Source organism: Epinephelus lanceolatus, chromosome 5 (assembly GCF_041903045.1).
Source record: "Epinephelus lanceolatus isolate andai-2023 chromosome 5, ASM4190304v1, whole genome shotgun sequence".
In the NCBI taxonomy this organism is placed as follows: domain Eukaryota; kingdom Metazoa; phylum Chordata; class Actinopteri; order Perciformes; family Serranidae; genus Epinephelus; species Epinephelus lanceolatus.
In genome coordinates, this window is record NC_135738.1 from 13004542 (window position 1) to 13017112 (window position 12571).

At 39.4% G+C, this 12571-nt stretch overlaps 1 protein-coding gene across 1 annotated transcript; it reads left to right on the forward strand.

Moving 5' to 3' along the window:
• The first annotated feature begins 1381 nt into the window (after positions 1 to 1381).
• On the forward strand, positions 1382 to 11824 carry skic8 (SKI8 subunit of superkiller complex). The gene is made up of 11 exons (XM_033634525.2): positions 1382 to 1521; positions 1896 to 1951; positions 2063 to 2090; positions 2828 to 2933; positions 3862 to 4034; positions 6359 to 6507; positions 6796 to 6889; positions 7468 to 7561; positions 9018 to 9110; positions 10119 to 10197; positions 11637 to 11824. The coding sequence occupies exons 2-11, from the start codon at positions 1940 to 1942 to the stop codon at positions 11724 to 11726; spliced, it is 918 nt and encodes a 305-aa protein (XP_033490416.1). The 5' UTR covers positions 1382 to 1521; positions 1896 to 1939; the 3' UTR covers positions 11727 to 11824.
• Positions 11825 to 12571: the final 747 nt, after the last annotated feature.

The window sequence follows — 12571 nt, forward strand, 5'->3', positions numbered from 1 at the left end:
TTAAACGTCAGTCCATTATAGGTTGTGATCATGCATGTATGCAGGTCTACAGGTGGTTTTATGTGTTCACTCTTTGAAAGAGTCACCTGGAAGAGTTAACACTTTCCCTTTTTAGCATTTATAACCAGTCAACAACCAGTTAATTATATTTTGGGGGGTTTAATGAAGGGTCTTAGTGTTTTGTGATAGTTTTACTGCTATTTTAAAGACTACATCCCAACATGACAACATTTCTGAGTAATATGCTGAGTTTTTGGATTAGAAACATCACATTCAAAGGGACTGTAACTCTCACACACACACTCACTGCTCTAAATAGGACATCTCTCATCTTCTTCACTCACTGATGCCCCTTCTCTGTAACACAACTGCCCATTTCAGCTTCACTTCAGGAGTTATTTAAAACACACCGACTGTATTTGCTTTCCTCTTGAAACTTTATCTTGACAACCTTTTTTTGAATGTGTGGAGCTCAGACTGCTGCTGCTGCAGCAACTGTCAAAATACTGGCATATTTTTCTGCCTGCTCTTCAGGCTCAGGTTTGCCTCTCTCTCTGCAGCACAGAGGTTTTACTTTAGGCTGAGACAGTCAAATAAATAATCATGAGTCACTCCAAAATAAGTATTTATAAATTCTTTTTTATGCACAAACTGTAAGTGTGGGTAGGAATATGTGTAATGGGATTTATATAATATAACTTAGTTTAAACTGGGCTATCAGTGAAATAATAAATAAAACTAGTAGAAATGCTGTAACCCAGTCTACACAGTAATAAATTCAGTTTTCTGTCTAATTGTAGTCAGTGAATAAATTGATAAAAATTATTGAGCAATTATATCTACTTTTTTTCATCCATTTTCAAATTTATGTTTCTCGCATTTGATAGTTTTTTATCTGAACTTTTGTTGCCATGCCCATGCTGTTTCTCCCTCACATCTGTCTGACTTTTTTTTATATATTTACTTGAATTATTTTATTTATATAGAAATACTTGTGGATAAAACTGTAAAATTAATTAAATATGAATAATCATACATAAAAAGAAAACGATAAAAAACAAAGATTACATTGAACAAAAGTTTCAGATTAAGCAGTAATACTACATTGTTAAAAATGTACAATTCACAAAAAAGAAATGTATCTACAAGCTGAAATGCATGACAAATTAATCAATGATGTGTTGAGTCTTTGCAAATTAGAGTCCAATTTTATTAATCCAAATGTCTATTGAATTGATTGATTTATTTTCCAAATTAAATCCACCATTTATTTCATTTATTTAATAGAATTAAATTAAATTTTCTAATGAAATCAACTGTTACAAAATATTTTTCAACTCTAGTAATTGCTCTTTTCCTCCACGCTGGTGGCGATAGTGAGCTACATACGTCATTCGCCAATTGCGATCTTACACGAAGAAGAAAAAGAGCGGAAGTTACGTTAAATGTTGACATGGCGTCTCACCTGTAAATGAGCGAGCTTCAGAAAATAAATAAAACATCCTACTGAGAGATTTGAAGGTAGGTGGACGCATATTATATCATAGTGAAATAGTTTACCGTCACTACAGATGGTCTAGTGAACTGTGCGATAATCCGGTAAGTGTTAAAACAGCTAACTGCACGTTGTTGCAGTGCTAACCTGCTGTGTAACAGCGGCTAGCTCCCGTTAGCTATGCTATTTCAGCAGTTTTTCGTTTCATTCAACTGCTTAAATATTTGGCTGTTAATCTTAAATATCACTGTCTGTTCTGCCTTTGACTGCAGCAGCCTTACACAGTTAACCTCTTCTCAATAAGGTTGTTTTTCTCCGCAGACAAACTAATCTAATCGCAGATAGGTTTTTAAAATGAACATGCCCTGCTGTGTCAGACCTAACAGACTTTCATTTTCAGGTTGAAGAAATCTAACTGGCTCTCAGACTCCCAGGACCAAAACAATGAGCACTCAAGTAAGCAACAGATTAAATGCTTTCATATTTATACAGAGTATTTGTTCGGTTTGTTTGTTTTCTTGGTGAAGGAGCTCAAAGATTAACTGTGAGCTTGTGTTCTGATTTCAGTACAGCATCCTGTTCAAGCAAGAACACGGTGAGTAACACAATAAATAAACAGAACTCATGTATGACCATAACCTAATACGTTACTAGTCATTTTCCACAAAAATAGAATTCTGTTATTCAGAGCTATCGCCTTTAGAGTTTCTCTGTTTAAACCTAGTCTGTTGTTGTTGTTTGTTGTTACCAGTCAGCATAAGACAAAGACTTTACACAAAAAGAACAGCATCACAAACTGTTCTCTATCCTGCCCTGGGAGGAGATACAGGAGTTTAAAGTCACGCACAAATAAACTCATAAACAGCAAATAAGCAGATACACTGCACACAAGAGGGCTGAATTCCTTCTTCTTTTGATTAAGTCTTTATTTGAAATGAAAAGTTACAAGGACTGACAGTGCTGTGCACAGGGCAAATGCTTTTGAATCAGACTTAACAACAGTTTTTACCCATGGGCCATCAGGATGATACATCAAAACATATGAAATCGTCTGGCTCTTCAAGTGCAGTCCACTACTTATCATGTGCAACACTCCATTTATTAAGTACAGCTTGGTCCAGCCTTTATTCACACTATTTATTTCGGATTTTAAGAAGATTATGTTGTCTGTTTTTTGGCACTTGTTTGTTTATTGTCTAGTTGGCACCTGATCAGATGTAGCACCACCAGTTGTGTATTTTTCTCCTTTTTTGAGTAGCCTAGCATTTGCTAAAAACTTACTGAAAACTGAAACGCTATGGTCAGAGTTTTAACCTGTTTGTTTCCTCTCAGCTCACGATGATGCGATCTGGACGGCAGCGTGGGGTAAAAGTGAGGCGGATGGCTCAGAAACTATTATCACAGGCTCACTAGATGATATGGTGAAAGTCTGGAAATGGTGAGTGTTTTTTTTTTTTTAACACTTCTCCTCATGACAATATCACTTAATACAGACTTGTAACAGTCATATTATGTTGTTTTCTTGTTAAATACTTAATTTGTGCTTTTTTTTCCTCTTGTTTTTAACATTGGTTTAAATTAACATCTACATTTGTGTTTTCTATATTCACTAATAAACTTTTATTGTCTTTAAACTGTCTGCAAATCAACATTATGACGTCAGTAAAATGGATTATGTAGCAAAACAGACAAATATAATACAGTCATTTTTAAAGGCTATATGAAAATTAATAGTAGTCAAAGGTCTAGATCAAAGTAGCACTACATTCAGTCCTCAGAGCATTACTACATTATTTTTACTGTTTGTTTTTTTCTTAAGAAGATCAGTAACCAGATATATCTTAAGTACTAGTGTTAAACACCACAGCATAATGCACATTCTATTTTTATTTTTTTAATGTACATTTTAATTTAATTTATTTTATTGTATTTGGTTGCTTTATGTTTTGTACTTCAATTTCATACTCTTATTCTTCTTCGTCTTTAAATTAGAGCGACTGTAACAAATCCCAATTTACCCTTTGGGATCAACAAAGTATTTCTGTTTCTGATTCTGAACAAAGGAAAGGGACATAAAGTATTTACATTTTCACTTTGAACCAACACATCTGTAACAACAGCCCATGTTTTGTCTCTTGTCTTTTCTGTCAGCTGGTTTCTCATACATTTTTGCTGAATTTGCTGCAGGGAAAAACTTGATTTGACTTGTTGAGAAAATAATTTCACATTCCCCAGTTTTCGTTGGATTGTAGATGTTTAAATTTTGTTCTGAGCACTTTTAGGAGCGTCTCGTGCATGTTGGATTAAAAGTTGAGTTGAGTTTATTTGACTTGACGTGACCGATTTCTCTGACACTATTTCTGCAGGTCAGACGAGAAGCTGGAGCTGCAGTGGACTCTGGAGGGCCACCAGCTGGGTGTGGTGTCAGTGGACATCAGTCACAACGGAGCCATCGCTGCCTCCAGCTCACTCGACGCTCACATCCGCCTCTGGGACCTGGAGTCTGGAAAACAGATCAAGTCTATGGACGCCGGACCAGGTACGACTGGGCCTCAGATTTTTCACTGATTTAATTTGTACTGGGTGGTAGGATAGCATGGTGAGGAGAGAAATTATGCTTCCCTCAGCTTTAGATCTGATTTTGATGTCTGATTTAAAATAGAAATAGATTTTCTCAGTGAGTATTCTCATGTTGAACTTATCAGATGAATTATTCATTAATCAAACAGATGACTGACAATCCCCTTCATATTTAAAAAAAAAAAAAAAAAAAAAAATCAGGATACTGTATGACTTGCTTGACATTGCCTGACCAGATCGCAAACACAAGATTGCATCTGCAAGAGTAACTAAAACATGAGCTTGCACTCGTCTTGTTGTCAGGTTACTGTATACAGTTGAAATAGTTTGTTAATTAATTGATTAGTTAATGGACAGAAACATAACCAGCAATTTTTTGATTAGAAACTTATCAATAGTGTGACATTAAGCTGAATATCTTTACGTTTGGGGCTACTGGTTGGACCTTTTGATTTAGGAGATTTGTCATTTGCAGTGGTGTGTCTGTGTAACTCTGCAGTTACACCTCCAAAACAAACATTAAACATGGCTTAATAGAGACAGTTTCAAACACAAGTACACAAATCAGCTTCACTATAACTCGCAGCATTCACAGACAAACACTTGTCTTTATCTGGACACATTTTCCCCACAAATACAACATGCTAATGTTTTTAGCACAAGCCTATGGCATTTTACATTGTATAAATTAGCCTAGCAGCTAGCAGACTTTTCCTCTACTCATATGAAGCCAGGGACAACAGCAACATTTAACAAAGGTAACGTTACAAAATTCGGCTCCATTACAGCTCACAAGGTTCACTGACAAACAACTGTCTTATATTTAACACGTTTTCCAAATGAATATAACATGCTAACAGGCCTATGGCAATTTACATTTTATAAATTCGCCTAGCAACTAGCAGAGATTTCCTCTGCTCATATGAAGCCAGGATAAATCACACACGACTTAAAATGCTATTTTTTGTGGAGGCTTTACTGTCTTCACAATTTATTGTTTATAATCTGTGAAATTAAAGTAAATAAAAGCTTTGTTTCCACTGAGGGAAATGGTTTCAGCTTACAAAAATAGACAGGAGGTCTGTGTCGCTGCGACGTGTAGTTGCATTTCTCGGGAGGTGCACATCAGGCAACGGTGTAGGGTCTACATTGAACCTCTGTCCTCGTCATAGAATCTCAGTCTCTCCAGATGTAACATGTTGGCCAATTTATTTAACCATGAATCATATGTGGGAACAGAGTCCGTCTTCCACACTCGTAAAATTAAATACTTTGCAATCACCGTTACAAATAAAACAAACATTTTCTGATATTTGCCAGCAGAGGATAAGGAGCTGGTCGCTGCAAGGATAACTATGAGTGGATCAGGCTCCCAAAATTTACCAAAAGCCTCAGACAAACACTGAAAAGTGTTCTGTAGATTCACAGCGGTTCCAGACAGGTGAAACATCAGTAAAAAAGGCTGTGTAGCTTTTCCCTGGATTAATGAGGTCTATGTAAAGTTTTGAATCGTATAAGATTAAATCTGACATTCACTTAACGGTTGTGTATATTCCTTAAACATTCACCCCAGACTTCATCTGTTAGTTCGATATTCCGTTCGTCTGAAACACATTTTGAATATCTTGGCTCCTTATACTTCTGATACTGTGTTGTGTTTGTGTTACTGCTCTGGAATAAGGTCACTACAAAATGAAATTGTCACTCAGTTGAGTATAAAAACAAACCTGCAGGGGACGACAGCTCGTCTGCTCTGCTGTGTGGCACAGTGAGCTTGTTTTGTTTTTTACTTTAACCTCTCAGAAACCCCACACCCAGAAATGCATGTGTTGCTGCGAGTCTTGAATCCAAGCTGTACTTCATTTAATGTCACGTCACCTCCCATTAGTGACGCTCTGTTGCACTCAGCGGTCGGTCTGGGTCAGTGGATTATAGACCCTGTTTCTCCTCTCTTGGGGCGTACTGTATTTTAGTGCATTTGGAGTCTTTAGGAGTGAGTTCTGTTAATGTCAAACCTTTATTTTTTTTAAAAATTATATTAAGCTTATTAGCTCAAGACTGACTCAACCGAGCAGAAAGTGGGTTAGGTGATGAGACACATTCGTTGACCATTAGAAAATACAGTATAGGTGTGCATGTTTGCCTGGTTAGTCAAACATAAAATGTTTGCTTTATTGTTGTATTTTATGTGTGAACTAGGTGACTTGGTTAAGTCGGTTGCGTTTGCTTTTAAACGTTTCAATATATTCAGCCCTCTCTCTGTCTCTCTGCTCTCCTCTCCAGTTGACGCCTGGTCGGTCGCCTTCTCCCCAGACTCTAAATACATCGCCACAGGAAGCCATCTTGGCAAGGTCAACATCTTCGGTGTGGAAAGTGGCAAGAAGGAATATTCCCTGGACACTCGAGGAAAATTCATCCTGAGTATAGCTTACGTAAGGAACCATTAATTGTCTTTCTGGTCGGCTGGGCGGTGGCGGCTCTCTGAGGGCTGAGACCTCACTGTCTTGTCTTTATAATAACTCATCGTGATTAGTATTTTTTCTCATTCACACCACAGCTTCTTTTTCTTTTAGCTCTTAACCCTTTCCCTTCATGTACAAAGGTTGCGTTTAAAAGTATTTTAGGACTAGCTATAGCTCATCCAGTCTCAGATCTTTACACTTGGAAGTTTTCTTTACAATAAGTAACATCATTGGGTTTAATTCTGTTTTGCCCCTCAGAGCCCCGACGGAAAATATTTGGCGAGCGGAGCCATCGATGGAATCATCAACATCTTTGACATCGCCACCGGAAAGCTGCTCCATACGCTGGAAGGTAGGCCCCAACATTAATATGAATTATTTCGGTAGGAAATGATGCTGCAACTAGTGATTGTTTCCATAACCAGTCATACTGAAAATACTGTCTTTAGTAATGGATTAAACATTTTGTCTATTAAACATCAAATAATAATGAAAAGCGGCCAACACGCGTTTTTAGAGGTCTTCAAATTACTTGTTTTGTTTGACCAGCTGTTGATAACTTAAATGTATTCAATTTACTGTGATATAAAAACAGAGGAAGCATCAAATTCTCACATTGAAAAGCTGGAACGAGGATTATTTTTTGCCAACGTTTTGACTGATAAATGACTTCAAACTACATTTTATCTAATCGATTAATTGACTAATCTTTATAGCACTGGATGGATCTGACAGATATTTAAACACAGTTTTTTCTGGGGTAAAAAAACTCAGATACAGTTTGCAGCCCTCCACTGCTGTGTATTACAAATAATTTCTGCAAATACAACATTTAGATATTGTACATATACACAAATTTGTTTAGTATTAAGGAGGCAGAGATCACCCTGCAGTGACGAAGCTAACTGAGAGACTGTTTCCTCTCTTCAGGTCATGCCATGCCCATCAGATCCCTCACGTTCTCCCCCGACTCACAGCTGCTGGTCACAGCTTCCGACGACGGCTACATCAAAATATATGACGTGTGAGTAGAGCTGGCAGCTTGTGGATCCTCCTGCTGACCAGTTTTGGTCTTTTCTAAAATGTATTCTGTGTCAAAGATGCTCGGTATACATAATAAAATGTATATAGATATAGATAAAGAACAAGGGAGGGGAGGGTGCATAGGTGAGTGCATTTACATGGATATGAATAACCTGTTTATGAGGCTTATCCCGGTTTTGATCATATTTGGGATGCGGTTTTTACATAAACACAGAGAAATCAAGCGAGGGAGTTCAAGTATCTCAGGAGTGAGGGTAGAATGGAGCATGAGATAGATCAGTGGTTTGGTGCAGCTTCTGCAGTGATGCAGGTGCTGCGCCAGACCATCATGGTGAAGAGGGAGCTGAGCCAGAAAGCAAAGCTTTCGATTTACTGGTCCATCTATGTCCCAACCCTCAGCTATGGTCATGAGCTCTGGGTAGTGACCGAAAGAATGAGATCGCGGATACAAGCAGCCAAAATGAGTTTAATTCGGGGAGTGGCTGGGCTCAGCCTTAGAGATAGGGTGAGGAGCTCGAACATCCGGAGGGAGCTCGGAGTAGAGCCGCTGCTCCTTCGCGTTGAAAGCGGTCAGTTAAGGTGGTTTGGGCATCTGATCAGGATCCTCCTGGGCGCCTCCTGTTGGAGGTGTTCCGGGCACGTCCAGTTGGTAGGAGGCCCCAGGGCAGACCCAGAACACACTGGAGGGATTACATATCTCATCTGACCTGGGAACACCTCAGGGTCCCCAGGAGGAGCTGGAAAGCGTTGCTGGGGAGAGGGACGTCTGGGGTGCTTTGCTTGGCTTGCTGCCCCCGCGACCCGGCCCTGGATAAGCGGATGAAAATGGATGGATGAAAAGTACTAGTTACTGATTACTGAAGTCCGTTTGTGCAGGTGCCTGTGATGTTTATAAAAACAACCGGCAAAGGGAGATGAGAGCAACAGGAAGTGTTTAGCACTGTTCATTTACTCGGCTAACACTTGACAAATTAACAAGTGATTTCCTCTCTGCTCTGACTGCCAACAGCTGTCTGATCTGAGTGCCTCCATGTGTCTGTCTTTCTCTCAACCTCTCACACACTACGTAGTTGCCAACCTAACATACTCATATAACGCTGTCCTCCACACCAGTGCCAGCCTGTCACTTCCACCATGTAGAACAAGGGAGCAATGGATTTAGATACGCAGCCTCTTTCATAACTGAGAGATAAAACTCAGAGTTTATGTCACTCGGCTAAAACTGTGCCTGCGCAGGTAGTCGACGGCTTGGATAACCGGGATATGGTGTATAGAAGCAACCAAAAACCTTACCATAAACATGTTACTCATGTCCACGTGAATGCACTCTGCTTGCTGTCTGCTTGTAGTGTGCCAACATACAAATGCAGAAATAAACTGTATAGAAGAACGAAAAGAAAGTTTGCCATAATAAACTTTCAGCTGTTGTTTTACAGGCAACATGCCAGCCTGGCTGGCACACTGAGTGGACACGGATCCTGGGTTCTTAACGTCGCCTTCTCCCCAGATGACACCCACTTTGTCTCAAGGTAAAATCAAACGCATAAAAGCTGCATTTCTGCAACACATTTTACCACCTGAAGCAAATGTTGAACGACCTGAAATAGACAATGCCATTATAAATACTGGAGGTGTACAGAGACGTGTCAGTATCTGTATCTGTTCAACCAACAAGGTTATCTGTCTGAAATAAGGTCTGTAGTTAACACAAGCTGAATAGACTTAAATGTTTAGTTCTACAACATAAACTACATCTTTCAAATATCCCACGTGAATTTTGAAGCCTTTGCATGTCTTAAAAAAGGCGGTTGCTGATGAGTGGCTAAATGAGACTACAGAACATCATCATGATGAACAAGGCTGTAAGTGGAGATGTTAAAGTCATGCAACCATAGCTCAGTTTGTTTGTAGCCTAACGTTAGCTTTTTACTTCTGCCGATTGCATTTAAACTTAAATAAATCACAAAGTTGGTGTTTATTAGTGAAGATTATCTTGCTGAACAAAATTTGTAAGTATCATAAACGTTTGTTTGCCAGAGCTTATTTTCTGCAGTAATCTAAAATGGAGTCGAGAGAACCACGGTGGTGTTAACTTCCGTGTTAGCCTACAAATAAACGTCGTCCATGCAGCAGTCTGTAAATATGGCTATGAAACAAATCCTGAAATAAATAAATGAGAAAATGAATATATAATATATATGGGTGGAATATATATTTGTTTCTATCACATATTTGTGCTTTCCCAAAAAACGTATTCCAGTACACTTTTAGTAAATGCAATATTTTATAACAGCCAGTAGTTGTGAGCAGTAAACCTGCCCTTGACCGTCAGTGTACATTAGCAGACATGTTTTCCTCTTGTCTTCTTTCTTATGCCTTCACTCCCGTTGTGTGAAACCGTTGTCAGCTGAAGCTGTTTTTCAGACAGTTTCCAGTTCAGGGTGCCAAAATAAACCGAGCAGGTCAGCCAGACAACACAAAGTTTGACTCTAAGATGAACTGTTGAAACAATGTCCTCTCTCCTCTGCTGCTCTCAGCTCATCCGACAAGAGTGTGAAGGTTTGGGACGCCAGCTCCAGAGCGTGTATCAACACTTTCTTTGACCATCAAGACCAGGTGACAAAGATAACCCTATATCTCCTCGCTGAGTGTGTTTGTAATCAAATCCAATGTGAGAAAATCCATCTGCTATAGGTGCTGATGTGTTTGGCGGGGGGAAATCAATATGGCGTGGCCTCTCACATGACCCTTCTCTGACGTCTCAGCTCAGGCTAAACCAATAAACGCAGCTGTCATTAGATCCCTGGTTGCAGACGCCTGTGGGGAGGTTGATCTGTTCTCCAGTAAAGCCTCTAAATGAAATATCAGGGCTCCTCAGAGAGCAGATCAGAAGCTGTGGACTCTGCCATGTTTTTGTGTCATCATGAAAGACGGAAAACAAACCGCAGGACGTCTACAGGAATCATTTGCAGCCAATGACTTGTTCAGCTTTACTTTGTTCTTCTGTTTAGAGCATTTTTTCCGCCTTTGTTTGCTTTGGTCTCAGTTCTCTGCACCACTGAGTTTCTGATCAGATTAAAAGCATTTTAGAGGATTTTTGAGGTCACAGAACAGCATCCGTGACAGCTCCATTTTTAACTTGTTTACCTGTGTAGTTTGTGCCTAAACCGCCTTTCAGTCTTTGATGCTTTAGAGCAGTAACAGAACATGTGTGAATCAATGTAAAGCAACAATACTCAGGTAGGCTGTGGTGTTTAAACCATGCTCAGTTGGTACTAAGGGGCCCAAAGTGTGCCAAGAAAATATCCCCCACACCATTACACCACCACCAGCAGCCTGAACCGTTGATACAAGGCAGGATGGATCCATGCTTTCATGTTGTTTACACCAAATTCTGACCCTACCATCTGAATGTGGCAGCAGAAATCCAGACTCATCAGACCAGGCAATGTTTTTCCAATCTTCTATTGTCCAGTTTTGGTGAGCCTGTGTGAACTGTAGCCTCAGTTTCCTGTTGTTAGCTGACAGGAGTGGCACCTGGTGTGGTCTTCTGCTGCTGTAGCCCATCTGCTTCAAGGTTGGACGTGTTGTTGGTTCAGAGATGGTCTTCTGCAGACCTTGGTTGTAACCAGTGGTTATTTGAGTTACTGTTGCCCTTCTATCATCTTGAACCAGTCTGGCCATTCTCCTCTGACCTCTGGCATCAACAAGGCATTTTGATATTTTCTCCTTTTGGGACCATATACACCTTGCTTTCCTCCTCGTCCTCTCTGTAAAATGTTGAGTCAAGGGCCTTTGGGGTTTATCATTGACACAAACCTAGTATAGATTTTAATGTCACACTACCATCATTCTTACTGTTTGGGACATTATGTTAAACTTGTTAATTCTTGTGCAGTTCTTGATAGAGAGATTTCAATGCTGTTCGTCATACTACTCGTCTTTTTACTTGTTAGTGCACTGTTTTTCTAAAATGTGGATACTGCTTATAGAATTACAATTTTCATATTTAACTCAGAGCCCATTCTCACCTTTGCTGTCCGTGTTCTTGTCAGGTGTGGAGTGTAAAGTACAACAGCACCGGCTCAAAGATCATCTCCGCTGGAGACGACCGCGCCATCCACATCTACGACTGCCCCATGTGACGGAGCAGAGGTTCCACAGAGCTGCTGTTTACTCAGATCATGGAGATGAAGTTGGTAATTGGGGGAGGGAGGGACGGGAGGGACAAGCTGTAAATGAGATGGGTTTTTTGCACTGGCCCATGACGGTCAAATAAAAGGGTTGCTTTTTTAAACTTCTGCCTCTCTTGTATTTTTTGTATTTACGGGCTGAGCCCTTGACGAGCAGCTTTTTATCACGGAGTGGTTTGATTCAAAAAGCAAAGCATACAATTGTAAATTAAGTATCTTGAAGTTTATTTATTTATTTTTTAAAAAGCAGTGTGGTGTGGAGCCCTGAAACAGACAGAAGGCAGTAAAGATTTATCAGATGAGTCAAATGAGTAAAGAAAGAAATATAAAACTTTGTACTTCTCCTTTAACTTCCAGTTAGTTAAAGGGGAAGAAAAACACTTGATTTTGTAACAAAAACAACTTATTTTACTCTTTAGTTTCCTTTTATTTTGGTCTTAATGCACATTTAATCGTGTTTGTTATCCAGTTAGCTCAATTATTGACTTGTCTGATAACCAATGACTTAACTACTCGCTTTTTGTCAGTGTTATGGCTCCATATATTTGGAGATATTACTTTGGGATCTGGTATATTAAGAACATTGTGGTGAAGGCAGTGATGTTCAACTTGGTTTCAGCAGCAGTGTGAGATGAAGTGTGATGTAGTGCTCCCTCCAGTGGCCCCGCAGGTGAACTACCACCTCATAATATACTGACACATGGCAGATTGTTTTTTTACAGCAACATTATGACCTTTTATTTATTTTTTTTAACATATCTTTATAATGCATAGACCATAAAATAGTAACCAACCTC

What these genes read in the sequence shown, in the direction of transcription:
- skic8 (XM_033634525.2), top strand. An exon ending in TCATCCTGAGTATAGCTTAC is followed by an intron (nt 6,508 to 6,795) that starts GTAAGGAACCAT and finishes TTTGCCCCTCAG; the next exon opens with AGCCCCGACGGAAAATATTT. An exon ending in TCTTTGACCATCAAGACCAG is followed by an intron (nt 10,198 to 11,636) that starts GTGACAAAGATA and finishes TGTTCTTGTCAG; the next exon opens with GTGTGGAGTGTAAAGTACAA.